We start from the raw sequence: 22,298 nt of genomic DNA, 5'->3' as shown, positions 1-22,298 counted from the left end.
AGATGTCATGGTTCCTTGCTTTTCTACTTTTCTTATATCCTTATATAAATACTTGTACATTTAGTTTAACAGTCACTTCCTCCAATTTTTTGAATTGGCTTTCATAGGGAAAGCCTTTTTCCTATAGATTTATCTGTTGCATTGCTTGGGTAGCTTTGTCTTTGATTCTGGGTGGGTGCAGTAGTGTAGTCTCAGTATGATTTCTTTGGCCATAATCAGCAACAGTGGTGTCTCTGAGTTTCTCAGCAGCTTAGGCTGGAGTGGTTAGTGAAGGCTGTGGTAAGGCTTTGCAGGGTACAGGAATACTAGCCAGGCTAGTCCTCAGGCATTAGCAGTGGTGGCAGTGGGCCTGGTGTGCTGGTCCTTAGACCCCTGGGTGGCATACACAAGCACCAGTATTGGTGGGTCTGGGTAAGCTAGTCCTTGGACTTCCATGTGGCATGCTCAGGTGCCAGTGGTGAGCTGGGCAGGTGGGTCCTCAGGACTCTGGGCAGTGTGTGTGGTGTTGGCAGTGCAGTAGCAGTGGTGGACTGAGTAGGTCGGTCTCCAGGCCCCGAGGTGGTTTGTGTAACTCAGTGGCAGCAGCAGGCTGCATGGGCCAATCCTCAGACTCCCAAGAGGTGCTTGTGGGGGGTGGTGGCAGGCAAGGCCATCCTTATGCCACTGGAGGGTGCATGCATGCACTGGTAGCATCATTTTTGAGAGTTCTTTATACGAGGGTTATTAGCCCTTTGTGTCTGTGGTATACGTTGTGAATATTTTCTGTTTTTTCAGTTTTTATACTTGGTTTATAATGTTTTTTGCCATACAAAAATGTTTATATAATTAAACTTATCAACCTTTTGTTGATTATGAATTTTGAGTCATAGAAATCTTTTTTTCTGCTGAGATTACAGAAGAATTCACTAATGTCTTCTAATACTTACATGGTTTTGTTGTTTACATTTAGATCCTTAATCCATTTAGAGGTTGTTTTTGTATATGGTGTGGTCTAATTCTTTTTATAAATGGCTACGACTTGTCCCAGTGCTAGTAATTCAGAAGTTCATCTCTGACCAGTGATTTGAGATGCCTTTACCATACAGTAAATTTCTGTATGTACTTGAGTCAATTTTTGGGCTTTCTAGTCTATTCCTCTGACCAGTTTGTCAATTCATGTACCAGTAGCACATTGCTTTACTTGTAAAGGCTTTATAGTATGTTTTGACATCTGGTAAGGCTAGCTGCCCTCATAGTTTTTCCTTTTCACAGCTTTGCTGGTTATACTCACATATTTACTTTTCCCTATGAGCTTTACGTAGCAAGTTCTATTAGTAGCAACTTTTCTAATGCTGTAAAAAAGCTTACTGATATTTTTATTGGGATTGTGTTAAATTTATGAATTAAATTAGAAAGTATTATATTAACTCATCCTATCCAAGAGTAACACATTTTACATTTGTACAGGTCTACTTTGTATCTTTCAGAAGTGTTTTTAATTTTCCCCATGTAGATTGTGTAGTACTTATTAATTTCATTCTTATGTATTTAGTTGTTTTTGCTGCTACTGTAAATTGGGATTTATTTTCCATTACATCTTCTAGCTGGTTGCTGTTTGTATATATAAATGGTATTGATTTTAGCTTGTTAATGCTATGGACTGCAATCATACAAAAACTTTTCATTGGCCAGGCGCGGTGGCTCAAGCCTGTAATCCCAGCACTTTGGGAGGCTGAGGCAGGTGGATCACGAGGTCAGGAGATCAAGACCATCCTGGCTAACACAGTGAAACCCCGTCTCTACTAAAAATACAAAAAATCAGCCAGGCGTGGTGGTGGGCGCCTGTAGTCCCAGCTACTTGGGAGGCTGAGGCAGGAGAATGGCATCAACCCAGGAGGCAGAGCTTGCAGTAAGCCGAGATTGCGCCACTGCACTCCAGCATGGGCAACGGAGCAAGACTCCGTCTCAAAAAAAAAAAAATTTCACTGGTTTTATTGATTCTCGGACGTTTTCCAGATATACTAGATATACTATCATATTATCTGAAAGGGAGTTTTATTTCTTCATCACCAATTTTTTTTTTTTTTTTTTTTTTTGAGACAGAGTCTTGCTCTGTCACCAGGCTGGAGTGCAGTGGCATGATCTGGCTCACTGCAACCTCCACCTCCTGGGTTCAGTGATTCCCCTGCCTCAGACTCCTGAGTAGCTGGGACTATAGGCATGCACCACCACTCCTGGCTAATCCTTTGTATTTTAGTAGAGATGGGGTTTCACCATGTTGACCAGGATGGTCTTGATCTCCTGACCTCGTGATCCACCTGCCTTGGCCTCCCAAAGTGCTGGGATTAAGGCATGAGCCACTGCGCCTGGCCTTCATCACCAATTCTAATGGCTCTGACTTCTCTTTTCTAACTGTATTAGTTAATACCACTAGTACAATGTAAGCAGAAGTAGGGATGGTAAGAATTCTTGCCTTGTTCCTGATCTTAGTGGAAGTATCTCTCATGTTTCCCCATTAAATAGCATGGGATCTTAAGGTAAAGAGAAGTGTGTATATGTGTGTGATCATATTAAGAAAGTTTTCCTTATTTTAATGTTCTTGAGTATTTCTAACATACATGGACATTTCCCAGGGGCTTTTTTTTTTTTGCATCAATGTAGATAATCATATGATTCTTTTTGTAACTAGAAAAATTTTAAAGCAGGTACAGTCAAATGACCTCCATAGCCATTAAATTATCTAGCTTCAAGCAATATGACTTCCATGTACAACTTCCCCAATATGAACAAGCTATGAAATTCACTGCAAAGTAAAAGAATGTCATATATGGCTCAATAGCTACAGACCATCTAAAGGTTAGAGAATATGTACCAAAGCCAATTATTTTAGATTTAGAATAGCTGAACTTCCACACTTCTTTCCTGCAATAATTAGGCAGCAGCTGGTTAAGATGCAAAAATGGCTTACTAAATTTTGCTCCATAAACTATAAAATAAGCACAAATACACTATACACAGTAATAATGCAAAGCAACCACTATATTCTAGAATTCAATAACTATATATTAAAAAGTGCCATATTAGATCTTTTATTACTTAAGTGTTAGTCATGATAAAAATTAAATACTTTTTTTTTTTTTTTTTGAGGCAGAGTCTCGTTCTGTTGCCCAGCCTGAAGTGCTGTAGTGTGATCTTGGCTCACTGCAACCTCCACCTCTCAGGTTCAAGTGATTCTCATGCCTCACCCTCCTGAGTAGCTGGGATTAAAGGTGTTTGCCACCACACTCGGCTAATTTTGGGATTTTTTTTTTTTTTTTTTTTTTTTTGAGATGGATTCTCACTCTGTCCCCAGGCTGGAGTGCAGTGACGCAATCTTGGCTCACTGCAAGCTCCACCTCCCGGGTGCATGCCATTCTCCTGCCTCAGTCTCCGAAGTAGCTGGGACTTCAGGCGCCCGCCACCACACCTGGCTAATTTTTTATATTTTTAGTAGAGACAGGGTTTCACCATGTTAGCCAGGATGGTCTCAAACTCCTGACCTCAAGTGATCCACCCACTTTGGCCTCCCAAAGTGCTGAGATTACAGGTGTGAGCCACCATGTCCAACCTAAATACTTAATTTTAAATTTGCTGTCTTTTAATCTGAAAAACAATTTGGACATGACACATTTTTCATTGTTCATCTCAATGGTATATATTAATGAAAAATGGAAAAATAACAATGACTAACAATAGAGAGGCCAGACACAGTGGTTCACACCTGTAATTTCAGGACTTTGGAAGGCTGAGTCCGAGGGAGGATTGCTTAAGGACCAGACTTCGAGACCAGGCTGGGCAACATAGGGAGACCCAGTCTCTATAAAAAATTTTAAATATCAGCCGGGCATGGTGGCACACGCCTGTAGTCCCAGCTTCTTAGGAGGCTGAGGTGGGAGAATCGCTTGAGCCCAGGAGGTTGAGGCTGCGGTGACACGGTCACTCCATTCTAGCCTGGGTGACAGAGTGAGACCCTAGGAAGGAAGGGAGGGACCGAGGGAGGGGGGGAGGGGAGGGGAAGGGAGGGGAGTGGAGGACGGACAGACAGACAGACAGGAAGACAGAAAGACAGATGGAAAGGGAAGGAAAAGGAAAGGAAGAAAGCAGGCATAGAAAAGCATAGAATATCCATAATATGATATACCACAGGACCATTAAAAACGATGCTTTGGACAATCTCAACAATATTAACAAAATATTAACATTCAAAGAACATATGGGGATTTTTGTTGTTGTTGTTTTGAGACAGAGTCTTACTCTGTCGTCGAGGCTGGAGCATGATCTCAGCTCACTGCAACCTCCACCTCCTGGGTTCAAGCAGTTCTCCTGCCTCAGCTTCTTGAGTAGCCAGGATTACAGGTATGTGCCAACACGCCTGGCTAATTTTAGTATTTTTAATACAGACAGGGTTTTACCATATTGGCCAGGCTGGTCTCAAACTCCTGACCTCAAGTGACCCACCCACCTCAGCCTCCCAAAGTGCTGGGATTACAGGCGTGAGCCACCACACCTGGCCGACATAAGGTTTTACAAAAAGACTGAAGCTGCATTTTGTTTTATAGCGTAAGTAGCACTTACTAAGCACTTAATATGTGCTAGGCATTGTTCTAAGCACTTTATATATATTATTTTATTTACTTTGACAAAAGCGCTCTCTGTAAAAACAGGCAGTTACTACCCCCATTTTACATTGAAAAAATGAGACTCTGAGAAGCTAATAACCTAGGGTCACAGAATCAGGACTAAACTTACATCCTACCAAATTTAAAATGCCCCCAAATATTGAAAAGTTATCCCTATACAGTGAGAGTATATGATTCTTAATTTTTATCTTTTGAAATTTTCAATTCTCCTAAAAGTAGTTTCCTATCCTTTGATAATCAGAAATTTTTCTAAAATGAGTACTTCACTAATCTTAGATAATTCAGAAATATATTTATTTAAGATAGTCTGAATTGATGTCTCTTTTTTTTTTATAAATTCTCCATTTCCCTTAAAGATGTCCTCACTTCCACAAACTTGAGTTGACAGAAAAATGAAGTCTTGTGATCTTCTGTGATAATTATAAGTAGGTTGTTCTGATTCAAGTCTGAAAGTTGTTTCTTTAAAGACTACCTTAGATATGACACCAAAAGTAATTCCCATAAAAGAAAATAATAATATACTGCCAAAAAATTTTTTTTATGTTTGTGCTGTGAAAGACAGTAAGAGAACAAAAGACAAGTTGAGACTAGGAAAAAGTATCTGTAACTTACCCAACAAAGGATTTTTATCCAGAATGTCTAATAAGCTCTCAAAACTAGTAACAACAACCAACCACATTTGAAAATGGGCAATATGATTTGAATAGACACTTCACCAAACAGGATACACAGATGGCAAATAACCATATGAAAAGATGTTCATTAGGGTAATGCAAATTAAAATCAAGATGAGATGTCCTTCAACAAGAATTTAATATCAATAGCTACATTGTGGGAAATCCATGTAATGGAATACTATTTAGCAACTAAAAGGAATAAACTGGCTGGGCACGGTGGTTCATGCCTGTAATCCCAGCACTTTGGGAGGTCGAGGTGGGCAGATCACCTGAGGTCAGGAGTTCAAGACCAGCCTGGCCAACATAGTGAAACCCCGTCTCTACGAAAAATACAAAAATTAGCTGGGCATGGTGGTGTGTGCCTGTAGTACCAGCCACTCGGGAGGCTGAGGTGGGAAAATCGCTTGAACCCAGGAGGCAGAGGCTGCTGTGAGCCAAGATCACGCCACTGCACTCCAGTCTAGACTACAGAGCGAGACTCTGTCTCAAAAAAAAAAATTAAACTATTGATACACACAACTACTTAGAGGAAATGCAAGGGCACTATCGTTGAGTGAAAGAAGACAGTCTCAAACGATTACATACTGTATGATTCCATTTTTATGACATTCTCAAAAAGATAGGGTTAGAGTGATGGAGAACAGAGTAGTGCTTACAAGAGATTAGGGATGGGGGAAGTATGCATACAAAGGAAAAGAATGAGGGAATGTTTTATCTTGACTATAGTGGTGGTGGTATAATCTACATACATGTTAAAATTCATAAAATTGTACAATCAAAAATGTCCATTTTATTACACAATAATTGAAAAAAATAGAGGAAAAAGATGACAGGGTCATATCTTTACCTGCCTAATATTGTCTCTTTAGGTCCTTTCCTAGAGACAGTTACATGCTGAAGTAAATAATAAAATGTGGGAAGAATTTTTTTTTTTAAATTCAGTCCACGTATGACTTAGGTATACCTTAAAAGTTAGGTGTATCTGTTATAGATGAAGTCAACTGATTAGCCCAGTCAGCTTCCTGTCTTTTAGAGTTCCTGTTTTTGACTCATTTCATTTTAATGCTAAAAGCCAACAACTTCCCTCACTTCCCACAAGCCCCATCAGCAGCCTAGCATTGGCTCAACTGTGGTACACTGGTGATAAGCAGTAGCTGAGTAGGGGAGAGAGATATAGCGTTAATTTTTTTTTTTTATGAAAATGTGCTTTGATAGGCAAGTAGGATGGAGAAAGGTCTATACAGCAATTCAACAGAGTTTCATGAGAGAAAAATGAGCCAGAAACCCTAATACAACCAAAGGGAAGTGAAAACTGATGATTGGCTGATTGTTGATTGATGGACTAAAGCAGGGTCTCCCTCTGTCGTCCAGGCTGGAGTGTGGTAGGGGCAATCATGGCTCACTGCAGCCTTGACTTCCCTGGTTCAGGTGATTCTCCCACCTCAACCTCCTGTGTAGCTGGGACTACAGGTACGTGCCTCCACACCTGGCTAATTTTTTGTATATTTTGATGAGACAGGGTTTCACCAGGTTGCCCAGGCTGGTCTCAAACTCCTGGGCTCAAGTGATCCATCTACGTCGAACTCCCAAAGTGCTGGGATTATAGGCTTACGCCACTGCCCTGCGCCCAGCCAAAAACTTGTTTAGAATGGTAAAAAAATTAGTAAGCACCTGAAAAAAAGCTTTCCAATCTTAAGGGCTTTTGATTCCAGACCACCATGTGGCCTTGATTCTTAACGTCCTGTCACTGTTACTTCATTTCTGTCCTCCAGCAATCACTGTCCTCTCATCTGGTACCTTACCTTTACAGCTCTTCCAAGCTGCAGTTATATTCTGTAATAAAGGTCACAGCAGAAGTACCTATTCTCTCAATTTTGAAATGGCAAAAAACTTTTAAAAATTAAATAGCATTCATGCTCTGTTTTGGACTGACATCCCAAGATTTTAGTGTAGGACAGTAATTTTCATTTTCAAATTACAATGCACCTTCCATTCCTCAGAGAAAAGTAAGTTTCTCTCTTTTTCTACCTCACTGTCTCTTGGCTCTCAAACCCTCCTAGGCTAGTACGTGTCTTCAGCGCAGATGAAGAAATAAGAAAATCCTATAGGAGGGCTTTCTTGCTTGAGGCTATAGTAACAGCCACAAAACACCCACACACTTTTAAAATTCTTACCTCAGGGGGAGGGATAGCATTAGGAGATACACCTAATGTTAAATGACGAGTTAATGGGTGCAGCACACCAACATGGCACATGTATATATACGTAACAAACCTGCATGTTGTGCACATGTACCCTAAAACTTAAAGTATAATAAAAAAAAAATAACTACTGTAAAAAAAAAATAAAAAATAAAATTCTTACCTCAGAATTAGTTTATGTGACTGTGAAGATGCTGGCATCTCCCACCCTTGTTACTAACATCAGACTAACACTCGATCAAATAATTCTGAAATGTGTTGGCTATATTTTCTAATGAGACAATTTCATTTAAGCATCTGACGGTTTTGTCATTTGGGGAAACCTTTGACATGTGAAAGACTCTAGCTCTAAGAAACCTGGCAGTATTTATTCTTCCTAATGAATAATCTCCCCTGAATTTCCAGGGGAAAAAAACATGCAGAAAAGTATGTGAGAATTCTTTTCTAACTGTAAGCCCAAGAAAAACGATCTTTTGTTAACTAGTAGCTGTAGACTACACCACTATCCTAACAGCAATACTGTCCCTTCATTGTTAAGAGATTAATTTCCTAGTAAAAATCATCTTCTACATATTGTGAAATCCAAACAAAATACTGTAATAACTTGTAAAAAGTCTCAGAAAAACACACAAAGAATCCCCCAAATACTCAAGCTTCCTAATCAAATAATATAAAAACCTACCTTGAGAAAAGAATAAATACTGAAAAAGCTTTAAGTGCACACACACACAAAATGGACCCAACTAAATAACCGTAATTAGGAAAATGTTCTACAGAACCTAAGACAGCAAAAATGAAGCATTTGTAATACTCACAATGTTCCATGTTAAATACAAAAAGGCAGTGTAATCTAACATATGATTTGCTCTCAATGAGGAATGCAAAGAACAAAACACTTAGAAGAAAAAAATGTCAGCAACAGGGGAGAGAGATATAGAAATACAGCTCTCCTTTGGAAATTTTCCTATTTCATTCAAAAAATTCTTTAGAGGTAATTTTTCTATTCGACTTTTCTTAGTTTCTAAAATTTCTATAATGAGCTTGTGAGTACTTTTGTAATAATAAAAGCTTTAAAAAGTTTAACAAGGAATTGGCAAGGAAACCAAGTCTATTTACGTCTTTTACATTTAGGTGCTCCCTCAAATGGCCTAAGATACTGACAAATTACTATGTGCTTAGAATTGCATAAAGAGTTTTATAACATTTTATCCCATTTAAGCCTCTGGACAACACAACAAACAGGTAATATTACTATGCAGAGAAACTGAGGAACTTCACACCTCTAGCAGGCAGCAGGACTCAGACTTCAAGCCAAACAGTCTGACTTCAGAGTGCACTGTTAAATAACCTCCCTGTTTACTTTTTTGATTCTTTTTAAGCATCTAATTTACTATTTCTAGACAACTGTATTCATATTTTATATATTTATGTTTTTCATGTTGGTTGACATTTCTTTAAAAGCTTTACTAAAATATAAGGTATAATACCATACAATTCACTCATTTAAATTATATAACTATGGGTTTTTTGTTGTTGCTGTTTTTAAGAGACGGGATCTCATTATGTTGCCCAGGCTGGTCTTGAACTCCTGGGCTCAAGTAATCCCCCCATCTCAGCCTCCCTTAGTAGCTGGGACTACAACGGGTACCACCACACCCAGCTAACTTTGGTTTTTTAATGGTATTGAACAGAGCTGTGTGACCATAACTGCAATCTATTTTCAAATCGTACCAAAAGCAGCCCCTCATTAGCAGCCATTCATCATTTCTCCCCAACTTTCCCAGCCCTACTCAACCACCAGTCTGTTGGAGGAAGTCAGGGACCCCGAACAGAGGGACTGGCTGGAGCCGCAGCAGAGAAACATAAATTGTGAAGATTTCATGGACATTTATCAGTTCCCAAAATTAACACTTTTATAATTTCTTATGCCTGTCTTTACTGCAATCTCTGAACATAAATTGTGAAGATTTCATGGACATTTATCAGTTCCCAAATAATACTCTTATAATTTCTTATGCCTGTCTTTACTTTAATCTCTTAATCCTGTTATCTTTGTAAGCTGAGAATGTACATCACCTCAGGAACACTATTGTACAAACTGATTGTGGAACATGTGTGTTTGAACAATATGAAATCTGATTGTAAAACATGGGTGTTTGAACAATATGAAATCAGTGCACCTTGAAAATGAACAGAATAACAGCAATTTTAGGGAATAAGGGAAGACAACCAAAGTTCTGACTGCCTGCAGGGTCGGGCAGAATACGGCCGTATTTTTCTTCTTGCAGAGAGCCTATAAACGGACGTGCAAGTAGGAGAGATATCGCTGAATTCTTTTCCCAGCAAGGAATATTAATAATTAATACCCTGGGGAAGGAATACATTCCTGGGGGGAGGTCTATAAACGGCCGCTCTGGGAGTGTCTGTCTTACGCAGTTGAGATAAGGACTGAAATATGCCCTGGTCTCCTGTAGTACCCTCAGGCTTACTTATTAGAGTGGGGAAAAGATCCTGCCCTGGTAAATTTGACATCAGACCAGTTCTCTGCTCCTGAACCCTGTTTTCTGTTGCTTAAGATATTTATCAAGACAATACGTGCACAGCTGAACATAGACCCTCATCAGTAATTCTAATTTTGCCCTTTGCCTTGTGATCATTGCTTTGCCCTTTGCCTTGTGGTCTTTATTGCCCTTTAAAGCATGTGATCTTTGTGACCTACTCCCTGTTCGTACATCCCCTCCCCTTTTAAAGCCCTTAATAAAAACCTGCTGGTTTTGCGGCTCAGGTGGACATTACAGACCTATCAATATGTGATGTCACCCCTGGCGGCCCAGCTGTAAAATTCCTCTCTTTGTACTCTTTCTTTCTCAGACCAGCCAACACTTAGGGAAAATAGAAAGAACCTACATTGAAATATGGGGGGCGGTTCCCCCAATACCAGTCTATTCTCTATCTCTATGGGTTTGCCTATTTGGGGTATTTCCTAAGAATGGAATTGTATGTTATGTGCCCTTTTGTGTCTTTTTTTTTTTCACTAGCATGTTTTGTTTCTTTCATTTATTTATTTATTTCATTTATTTATTTATTTATTGAGATAGAGTCTTGCCTGTCGCCCAGGCTGCACTGCAGTGGCACGATCTCAGCTCACCACAACCTCTGCCGCCCAGGTTCAAGTGATTCTCCTGCCACAGCTTCCCAAGTAGCTAGGACTACAGGCACGCGCCACCATGTCCAGCTAATTTTTTTGTATTTTTAGTAGAGATGGGGTTTCACTATGTTGGTCAGGGTGGTTTCGAACTCCTCACCTCAAGTGATCCACCCAACTTGGCCTCCCAAAGTGCTGGTATTTCAGGCATAAGCCACTGTGCCTGGCCAGCATAATGTTTTCAAGGTTCAGGCATGTTGTCGCATGTATTGGTACTCCATTCTTTTTTATGATCAAATAAAATTCCACCGTATGGATATACCACATTTTATTTACCCTTTTATCAGCTGATAGACATTGGGTTTTTTCTACATTTTGGCTATTATGAATAATGCTGCCATTAACATACATGTACAAGTTTTTATGTGGACATATATTTTCAATTCTCTTGGGTATATACCTAGGAGAGGAAGTGCTGGGCCATTTGGCAATTCCATGTTTAGTCTTTTGAGGAACTGCCACACTATTCTCCAAAGCAACTGTTTACATTCCTACCACTAATATATCAAAGTTCTAGCCAGGCGCAGTGGCTCACGCCTGTAATCCCAGCACTTTGGGAAGCTGAGGCAAGTGGATCACCTGAGGCCAGGAGTTCAAGACCAGCCTGGCCAACAAGGTGAAACCCCATCTCTACTATAAATGCAAAAAAAAAAAAAAAAAAGGCTGGGTGCGGTGGCTCATACCTGTAATCCTAGTACTTTGGGAGGCCGAGGTGGGCATATCACCTGAGGTCAGGAGTTTGCGGCCAACCCAGCCAACATGGTAAAACCCCGTCACTGAAAATACAAAATTAGCTGGGCGTGGTAGCACATGCCTGTAATCCCAGCTATTCAGGAGGCTGAGGCAGGAGAATCACTTGAACCTGGTAGGCGGAGATTACAATGAGCCAAGATCATGCCATTGCACTCTAGCCTGGGCAAAAAGAGTGAAACTCTGTCTCAAACAAACAAACAAAAAAAAAGTAGGCTGGGTGCAGTGGCTCACACCTGTAATCCCAGCACTTTGGAAGACCGAGGCGGGGAGGATCACAAGGTCAGGAGTATGAGACCAGCCTGGCCTACACAGTAAAACCCCATCTTTACTAAAAATTCAAAAAATTAGCCGGGCGTGTTGGTAGGTGCCTATAATCCCAGCTACTCAGGAGGCTGAGGCAGGAGAATCGCTTGAACCCAGGAGGCGGAGGTTACAGTGATCCAAGATTGTGCCACCGCACTCCAGTCCAGGCGACAGTGTGAGACTCCATCCCAAAATAAATAAATAAAATAAAATAAAAATAAAAGTTTATATATATTTTTTAATTGAGAAGGAGCTTCTCTCTTTATATATATATGAATATATATAATGTATAAATGTATATATAAATATATATATATATATGTTCCAATTTCTCCACATCCTCCCCTAACACTTATTATCTGTCTTTTAAATTACAGCATTCTAATGCATATGAACTGGTATTTCACTGGAGTTTTGAATTGCACTTCCCTATTGACAAATTATGTTGAGCATCTTTTTCATGTGTTTATTGGCTATTTGTACATCTTCCTTGGAGAACTCTCTGTTCAGATCCTGTGCCCATTTTTAAATGTTTTTGTTAAATTATTGAGTTGCAAGAGTTCTTTACGTAGTTTAGACACAAATGCCTTATCAGATATATGATTTGTGGGTTACTGAGTTGCAAGAGTTCTTTATGTAGTTTAGACACAAATGCCTTATCAGATATATGATTTGTGGGTTATCCTGTTCTGTGGGTTATCTTTTCACATTCTTGATGATGCCCTTAGAATCACAAGTTTTTAATTTTGATGAAGTACAATTTATCTACTTCTTCTTTTCTTGATTTTGCTTTTAGTGTCATTTCTAAGAAGCCATTGCCTAACGCAATGTCACAAACATTATGACTATATTTTCTTCTAAGAGCTGTTAGGTTTAGCTCTTACATTTAGGTCCTTGACGATTTTGAGTTACTTTTATATATGGTGTTGAGGTAGATAGATAAACTTTTAAAATCCTATTTCATTTTTTATTTTATTTTTTCATTGTTTGTTTGTTTATTTAGAGAACTCTATCGCCCCCGGCTGGAGTGCAGTGGTGCGGTCTCAGCTCACTGCAACCTCTGACTCCCAGATTCAAGCTATTCTCGTGCCTCAGCCTCCTGAGTAGCTTGGATTATAGGCGTGCAGCACCATGCCTGGCTTATTTTTGTGTTTTTAGTAGAGACGGGGTTTTGCCATGTTGCCCAGGCTGGTCTTGAACTCCTGGGCTAAAGCAATCCACCCGCCTCGGCCTCCCAAAATGCTGGGATTACAGGCGTGAGCCACCATGGCCAGCCTTAAATCATATTTTAAAAGTTAAAATTGACATCATCCTTAACTTCCATCTCTATTTTTCTCAAATCTCGTCAACCATCAGCTAGCACCAAGTTTAAAAACCTCAGACTCTGAAGTTAGAATGCCCAGGTTAGAATTCTGGCTGTCTCGTGTGACCTTAAACAATATACCTAACCTCTCTGGGCCTTGATGTTCTTTTCTATAAAATGGAGAGACTAACAAACCCCACCTTAAAGATGAGGATTGAATGCCAATAATGTATCCAAATGCTTACCATAGTAAACCCTTTTAATAGAACTCAACTATTAATTCTTACCTTCTAAATATCACTCAAGTTCATCCTCAGCAGTTTAAAAGTTTCTACCGTACCAGAGGCCATCATTTCTTACTTGGATCACTAAATCCTATTCTTAAATTATTTCCCTACTTCTAATCTTGTCTCTTCCCAATTCATTCTATATCTGACCCCATAATGACCATTATAAAATAGTCACATATCCATATCCTGCATTTATGTAGTCTAAATGTCTTAATAAGTGAACATGGCGACTTTCAGGTTTGGCTGCTATTTACCTCTCTCTCCTGCCTAATCTCTTACCACTACTCCTACCTGGGGACATGACTTTTTCCACCTCATACTTATCTTTCAGGGATCAGCTAGACACCACTTTCTCTGAGACGTCTTTCTAGATGACTCCATCCTATTCCAAATAAACACATCTTCTATTGCATTCTGAATTCTCCCTATCAACACATTCATTATACAGTGTTATAATTAACTTTCACTCATATCTCTTTAATATGAGAACTGGTGAGGACAGACAATATTTCTTTATCGCCACATCCCCTAATGAGTACTACAGTTACAGGCCAAAATGATTAATAAATATTGTATGGGTTGATGAATGGCCTCAAAAGTACACATGTATCATGTGGCACTTTTCTCCACTAGATAGAGAACCCACCAAAACAATAACTTAATAGAAATTATTTTCATGTTTACAGCCTAAGAGTTTCTTTTTAATTTTTTTTTTTTTTTTTTGAGATGGAGTCTCACTCTGTCACCCAGGCTGGAGTGCAGTGGCACGATCTCGGCTCACTGCAACCTCCGCCTCCTGGGTTCAAGCCATTCTCCTGCCTCAGCCTCCCAAGTAGCTGGGGTTACAGGCACCTGCCAGCCTGGCTGATTTTTGTATTTTTAGTAGAGATGTGGTTTCGCCATGTTGGCCAGGCTAGTCTCGAACTCCTGACCTCAGGCGATCCACCCACCTCAGCCTTCCAAAGTGCTGGGATTACAGGCGTGAGCCACCGAGCCCGGCCAGCATGAGTTTCAATTAAACATGAGTACTACCGTCATTACTATCATGATGCACATGTGCCTGACTTGTGGTTGGCTGATAACACTAAATAAAATGAGAGAAATAGTTGAGATGCTTGATGTGTCAAGTGTACAAAACTCAAACTAGATGAATTATTTTTCAAGTTTCTCTATTTTCTTGTCCTTACCTTCTCTGCAAGGAAATGTTTTTAAATTAAATATAAATTTCAAGTAAATTCCAACAATCTTTATTAAGTAAATTCAACTTGCAAGAAGAAAAAAAGGAAATTTGAATAACCACTTTAAAACTGTTGGTTTTAACACAAGTTTAAAAAATAATCACTTCAGAAACTTCTGAAGTCCTAAAACTAGCCACTTAATTCAATAAAATTCCATCCTAATCCCTATTCTACTTGGAGTAAAAATATGGACTGGGAGTAAAAATATGGACTGAGAGTAAAAAGTGGCCTTATTTTTCAGAAACACATACCATTTATTTATGAATGAATGAGAGGAAGGGGAAGGTTGGCAAATTCATCTGTAAAATCATCTGGGTCTTCAGTCTCTTGAGAGTGAGACTGGGTTTTTAATTAACACTCCAAATTCAAAAGTTACTAGTCTTTACAAATTTTTCATTTCTTATTTTGTCAATTTAAAATTTCTGTTTCTCCAGAAATAAATCTAGTTTATACAGGTTTCAATATACACTAATACTAATGTATAACCATATTTTTAATTAAAATATCTTAAATACAGAAAAAAGTTACTGTAAATTATAATCGAACTATAAATTTGGCTGGACATAGTGGCTCATGCCTGTAATTTCAACACTTTGAGAGGCTAAGGTGGGAGAATCACTCGAAGCTAGGAGTTAAGAGACCAGCCTGGGCAACATAGACCCCATCTCTACAAAAATAAAAATAAAAAAATAAAAATATTAGCCAGGCGTGGCGGTGCACATATGTAGTCTCATCTATCACATAAACCCAGGAAGTCGAGGCTGTAGTGAGCTGTGATCACCCTGCTGCACTCCAGCCTGGGTGATGGAGCAAAACAAACAAAATCTCGATAAATCTGTGAAATCAAATCTGACCCAAGTATTAATATTTTGGGGCAAAATCAGTTTGAAAAATTCTATACCTTTACCCATACTTTCCATTGCAAACAATCTATATATTTAACAAACATCAGACACTACCAAACTATAAAAGGGGTTGGCCTGCCTTCTCTGTAAAGGGCCAAATAGTAAGTATTTTAGGCTTTGTGAACCAGACAGTCTCTGTTTCAACTACTCAATTGCAGAAGATTGGTTCCAGGACAGGACACCCCTCCAAATACCAAAATCCACAGATGCTCAAGTCCCTTATATAAAATGGCATGGTAAGTGCATATGATTTAGGAACATCCTCTTGTATATTTTAAATAATCTCTAGATTACTTATAATACCTAAATACAATGTAAATACTACGTAAATAGTTGTTATACTGCATTTTTATTTGTATTTTTAATTATATTTTAAAATATATTTAAATTTATACATATTCTATTATATTTTTCCAAAAATATGTTTGATCCATGGTTGGTTGAATCCATAAATGCAAAACCTGAAGATAGAGTCAAATGTTTATTTTTATGGCATAAAAAGGAGCAATAGACAATACATTAAAAAATGAGAGTGACTGTTTTCTAATAAAACCTTATTTACAGAAACACATGATGGGACATTCTTGGCTCCCAGGCCAGTTTGCCAACTCCAGTATTATAAAACAATCTTGAGAGTCACAGAACTAACTAAGCCTTCTAGTTTCCCTCTACCTTCCAGGCCCTGCTGCCTTACTGTTAACATGGAACATTCAATCTAGCCTTCCTCATTCCCAAAGCTTCAATTCTGGAACTTGAAAGATCCTCAAGGACCTGAAATGAACTTGCTTTCTCCTTGCCAAGAGATCTCATCCAATTTCAATTCAGTAAAAAAAAGTGCTCTTTGGATGGATGAGCCATCAAGAGCAGTTCATGGGTTCTACTAAAAAATCAAAACAGATAAAGGTTTGTCTCCATCAAAAGACTTCTATGAGACAGGTATTTTTTTTTACATTTTTTTAAAATTATACTTTAAATTCTAGGGTACATGTGCACAACATGCAGGTTTGTCACATATGTACACATGTGCCATGTTGGTTTGCTGTACCCATTAACTCGTCATTTACATTAGGTATTTCTTCTAATGCTATCCCTCTCCCATCGCCCCAGCCCACAACAGGCCCTGATGTGTGATGTTCCCTGCCCGAGACAGGTATTATTATTCCCTTCTTCACATGAGGAAACTGAGACTTAGAAAGGATAAGGTATTCAGCCAGGGCCTGTTCCATACCCAATGCTTAATTCTCTGTATCATTCTGCCTCCAAATTATTGAACTGATAAAGCCAAAAATATGGTAAACCAAAACAGATAAGCAGCTATGTCTCCTAGAAGTCATATCTTAGGTCACTAAAGGAAAATATCATTTTGTCAACTTAATATTCTGTTTTCTTATAAAGACTGTGATTCAGTATTTAAATCGCTGTTTCAAATATGTTTTTGAGCATTTTTGTCCTAAACAATTACCAATGAAATAACAAATCACCAGAAAAACAACAAATTCCTTTTCTGGATTTTGTGGTATTGGCACTCTTACCTGACACTGGTTAATAGCCGCATGGTTGCCATGAAATGGAGACTGTCTTTCTTTATCTCGATGATGCCGACTGCTGTGTTTACTTCTCTGCAACTGCTGGCGTAATTTTGCAATCTGAGAAAGCAAAAATAGCAAGTACACCAGAGTGTTTTCCACACAAAATAAAAACACATCCTTGCTTAATAAGAACCAGTAAAACTTACCCTTAATAAGTCCTTTGAATTTTTGAACCATATCACAAAGTCTCAATTTTGTTCATAATTTTATACATATATACACATGCATGTATGTGTATATGTTCCAACACTGTTCTCAGCCTTCAAGCTTCCCAAGTACTACACAAATAGTTTTCAGCACTTAGAATAAATTACATTACAGTTTTCACAGAGAATTAAAAAAATAACAATCATTCTCATTGCCTTTACTATAAGTTAACTTTTATTTCAATTTAGATTTCTTTATTGAACACGTAGCTTTCAACAGCTCCAAAAATTACACAGTATTTAAAAATCAACTGAAGCCATGAAATATATTCACAGATATCATCTTTAAATAATGAATGCAACTCCAATGAGTATCTTATTTATTCTTTGACCGAGTTTTTGCATTTCTACATTATGTGTGAAATGAAAATGTCACTAATTAGCAGCACAGAAAATGATAATCATAGCATGGAGCCATAATCATCATGGTTATAGTGAGTACTGCATTTCAGAAACATCACCATATATAGAAAAATAATAAATGTGGCCGGGTGCAGTGGCTCACACCTGAAATCCCAGCACTTTGGGAGGCCAAGGCAGGCAGACTGCTTGAGGTCAGGAGTTAGAGACCAGTGTGGACACCATGATGAAACCCCACCTCTACTGAAAAAAACAAAACTTAGCTGGCCATGGTGGCATACACCTGCAGTCCCAGGTACTTGGGAGGCTGAGGCACAAGAATTGCTTGAGCGTGGGAGGCAGAGCCTGCAGTAAGCCAGATTGCACCACTGCACTGCAGCCTGGGCAACAGAGTGAGACTCCGTCTCACAAAAAAATAAATAAATAAATGTCAATTTGTTGTATTGTTACAATTTTTAAATCTGATGTTAACAGACAGGTATGAACTCTCCTAAAAAAAGATAAAAATACATAACCAGGTAAGTGATACATAAATCTCCCTACTGAAATCTTTATTAAATCAACACAATAATTGTTTTTCTGTTATTTCACAAGCCAAAAAGAAAAAAGAAATCAATGGAAAACGACAAATCCTTGCTGCCCATAATATCAAGGAAATAGCCAACAAAAGGATCATATTTCCACACCCATTATCTTAGAACCAGTTTTCTGACCTCCTTAAGTTGATCTGTACTGCCCCAAGATGCTGAGCGCTTGTGAGACCCTTTCTTCTTTTCAGAGTATTCTTCAGCCCATGCACTCTCTGTCTGTAATGAAAAAAGAGGGGAGGTGTATTTTAACAAAAATCATTTCACAACAATGTCTACCATATTTTTCTATTATAAAACATATTTCCATTACAGAAAAATTAGACATTAAAAATAACACAAATTACTCAAAATTCTCCTGGCACCAGTTACTTAACTGGTATTAATTACAATTAATATTTTGGCATATTCATTTTTATTGCTAATAAAAAATTAGTATTTTTACATAATTATAATTATACTACAAATAAAGCATTTATGGAACAAAGTTAACTATACATAGTAGAGTGACTATAGTTAACTAACACATAATAGCTAATAATGTTAGTTATTATTGGCATGCACCAGGCATACTAATAATAGCTAACATTCTTGTGCTCTTATGTGCTAGGCACTGTGCTTTCATGTGCTTTATCTGACTTAACACATGTAAGTTGCCTAAGGTGTTACAAGCGGCAAAGCCAAGAAATAAACCTGAGACTCCAGAGCTCATAATATTAACTTCTATATTATGTCTAGTCTTGCCATAAGTATCTTCAGAGAACAGCTTCAAAAATGTTAAACCTGGCTGGGCACGGTGGCTCACGCCTGTAATTCCAGCACTTTGGGAGGCCAAGGCGGGCAGGTCACGAGGTCAGGAGTTCGAAAACAGCCTGACCAACATGGTGAAACCTCGTGTCTACTAAAAATACAAAAATTAGCCGGGCATGGTGGCATGTGCTTGTAATCCCAGCTACTCAGGAGGCTGAGGCAGGAGAATCGCTTGAACCCGGGAGGTGGAGATTGCAGTGAGCCGAGATCGTGCTACCGCACTCCAGCCTGGATGACAGAGGGAGGCTCCATCTCAAAAAAAAAAAAAAAAAAAAAAAAAAAAGGTTAAACCTTAAGTAGTTATACTAAACCAGAATTTAAAGAGTGTATTGGGAAAGAAAATACAAATGGGTCCCTAGCACATGAAACTATGCTCAACCTCACTGATAAGAAGGGAAATGAAAGTTAAAGCTTCAACAAGATTGAGCAATTTGCTAATATAAACTCTCCTATATTGTTAGTGGGAGCATACGGCCTTTATGGAGGGATATTCAGCACCTGCTGTCAAAGTTATAAATGCACAAACTGACACAGCAACCCCTTATTTAACAATTTATCCTGCACAGATACCAAATGCACATCTTTATGTACAAAATGACTTGCCTATTATTCCCTGTAGCACTGTCCTTACAAGTAAGACTGAAACAATGTAAGTAAGTTAGATTTATTTAGGTTTGGCTAAATAAATTATAGTATACCTTTATAACAGAGTACTGTGCAGCTATAAAAATGAATAAGGAAATTCACAATACACAGACATGAAATAATCTCCATGATATACTGTTAAGTGAAAAACCTCAAGGCTCGGTACCATGTGTATAGCAACTGCCTTTATATGGGACTGCTAAAAAGAATGCATGTGTATATAAATTATATCTGGAAGAAAATACATGGTAACAAAGAAAATTGATACCAGTGGCTGTCTCTGGGGAAAAAGACCCTTAGTGTATTCCCTTCTGTACCTTTTGAATTTTGTACTACATGAAACAATAAAAAATACCAAAAAATACTGTGCAGTTTGAATATCTTTTGCACTATTAACGTACCAATTACTAATTATAAAATGGTCTAGTTTCAAATGGGGAAGGAAAAGTTTTCAAAAATGAAGAAACTGTGATTCTAATTAGTCATGTCCCAGGTCTGGATCTTCTCCTTATAGCTAAAAGGACTCCATTCTGACAAAGATCCTTAGTACACTGAATCAAAAGGACGGGCTACAATTTGGTCAACTTCCCACCACTCTATGCCCTATTTCACCCTAAACTCCAGTTTCACTTTGAGGTTACCAACTGATGTCACACATCCCAGAGGTGACCCCTACTGTACTTATAATTTCTCATATTAGGGTCCACAGGCTCTTTAAGTCCATTGTTAAAATACCTGTCACAAAGATCAACATGTAAATAGGACCATATAGCATAAATAGTATCAAAATCAAAAACCAAAATCAAAATAATAAACTTAATACTATAAAATTTAAAATCTTAACAAATGAATTCTTTTTTTTTTTAACTTTTAAGTTCAAGGGTACACGTATTGGTTATATAGGTAAACAGGTAAGCTTGTGTCACGGGGGTTTGTTGTACAGATTATTTCGTCACCCAGGTACTAAGCCTAGTACTCATTAGCTATTTTCCCTGATCCTCTCCCTCCTCCCACCCTCCACCCTCTAGAAGGCCCCAGAATCTGCTCTTCCCCTCTGTGTGTCAATGTGTTCTCATCATTTAGCTCTCATTTATAAGTGAGAACATGCAGTATTTGGTTTTCTGTTCCTGTGTTAGTTTGCTAAGGATAATGGCCTCTAGCTCCATCCATGTTCCTGCAAAGGACATGATCTTGTTTATTTGTATGGCTGCATAAGTAGTCCATGGTGTATATGCACCACATTTTCCTTATCCAGGCTACTTGTTGATGGGCATTTACGTTGATTCCATGTCTTTGCTATTGTGAATAAGCAGCATAGTATGCGTGGTTCAGAATCACATATGTTGGTGTTAAACAAACATGTTTAAGTTTCAGATCAGTTAAATAACATTTTTTGGGCCAGGCGTGGTGGCTCATGCCTGTAATCCCAGCACTTTGGGAGGCCGAGGCGGGTGGATCACGAAGTCAGGAGTTTGAGACCAGCCTGGCCAACATAGTGAAACCCCGTCTCTAGAAAAAGTACAAAAAATTAGCCGGGCGTGGTGGCAGGCACCTGTAATCCCAGGTGCTTGGGAGGCTGAGGCAGGAGAATTGCTTGAACTCGAGAGGTGGAGGTTGCAGTGAGCTGAGATCTCGCCACTGCACTCTAGCCCAGGTGACAGTGAGAGGCTCCATCTCCAAAAAAAAAAAAAAAAAAAAAAAATTGTATCTTAGACAAGATGCTTCTCTTATATGAATTTTTAAATTCCTCATTTTTAAGAATAACGTCAGGCCCGGCACAGTGGCTCATGCTTATGCATGGCTAATCCCAGTGCTTTGAGAGGCCAAGGCTACAGGATCACTTGAGCTCAGGAATTCAAGACCAGCCTGGGGAACACAGGGAGACTTCGTCTCTAAAAAAATGTAAAAAATTAGCTGGGCATCATGACTCACGACTGTAGTCCTAGCTACTTGAAAGGCTGAGGTGGGAGGATTGCTTGAGCCTGGGAGGTTGAGGCTGCAGTGAGCTGTGCTTGCTCCACTGCACTCCAGCCTGGATGTCAGAGCGAGACCCTGTCTCAAAAATAAAAAGGAATAATGTCATCTACATACTAAAATTATAAGGTAATTAAAGGAGTTAGTATATGTAAAGGGTTTAATTTTTAAGCATGGTGCCAAGAACAAAACATTCACTCAGTAAATGTTCATTATTATTTTCATTCCATTAGGCCAAGTAGTTGTAACTTATTTTGTTATCTCTATGGTCATAAAGATATATGAAAGAATACAAATAATTTTTGATGAAAAAAAATGACCATAATAATTTCAAGTAAATCAGAGGATAGAAATAGAATAAGTTTTATGAAAATAGTTTTTTGCAAATTCTAATCAAATGTAAATGATAACCCAACTCTTTCATACATATTACTTATTTATATGAAAACTTCAGGCTAAAATCATGATGAAGAGATGCTTTATAAATACAATTTCAAATTCAAAAATTGTTTAAATTTTTATCGTTGCATTTCAAATGTTAGTTCAGTATTTAATTCAGATCTTATAGAGGTTCTCAAATACAGTTTGAAAAAA

The 22,298-nt window shown here is 38.4% G+C and overlaps 1 protein-coding gene across 1 annotated transcript in view; it reads right to left on the bottom strand.

Moving 5' to 3' along the window:
• The window catches only part of FAM117B (family with sequence similarity 117 member B), a 136,851-nt gene that overhangs the window by 29,066 nt on the left and 85,487 nt on the right, over positions 1 to 22,298 (bottom strand). Inside the window, exons 3-4 of the mRNA XM_030803459.1 lie at positions 18,402 to 18,494; positions 17,066 to 17,179 (exon numbers count right to left, since the gene is read on the bottom strand). Coding sequence (XP_030659319.1) covers positions 17,066 to 17,179; positions 18,402 to 18,494 — 207 coding nt within the window. The remainder of the gene's footprint in view (positions 1 to 17,065; positions 17,180 to 18,401; positions 18,495 to 22,298) is intronic.

The sequence above is a fragment of the Nomascus leucogenys genome, chromosome 22a, assembly GCF_006542625.1.
Source record: "Nomascus leucogenys isolate Asia chromosome 22a, Asia_NLE_v1, whole genome shotgun sequence".
Classification (NCBI taxonomy): domain Eukaryota; kingdom Metazoa; phylum Chordata; class Mammalia; order Primates; family Hylobatidae; genus Nomascus; species Nomascus leucogenys.
This window is presented reverse-complemented; position numbering and strand designations above follow the sequence as displayed.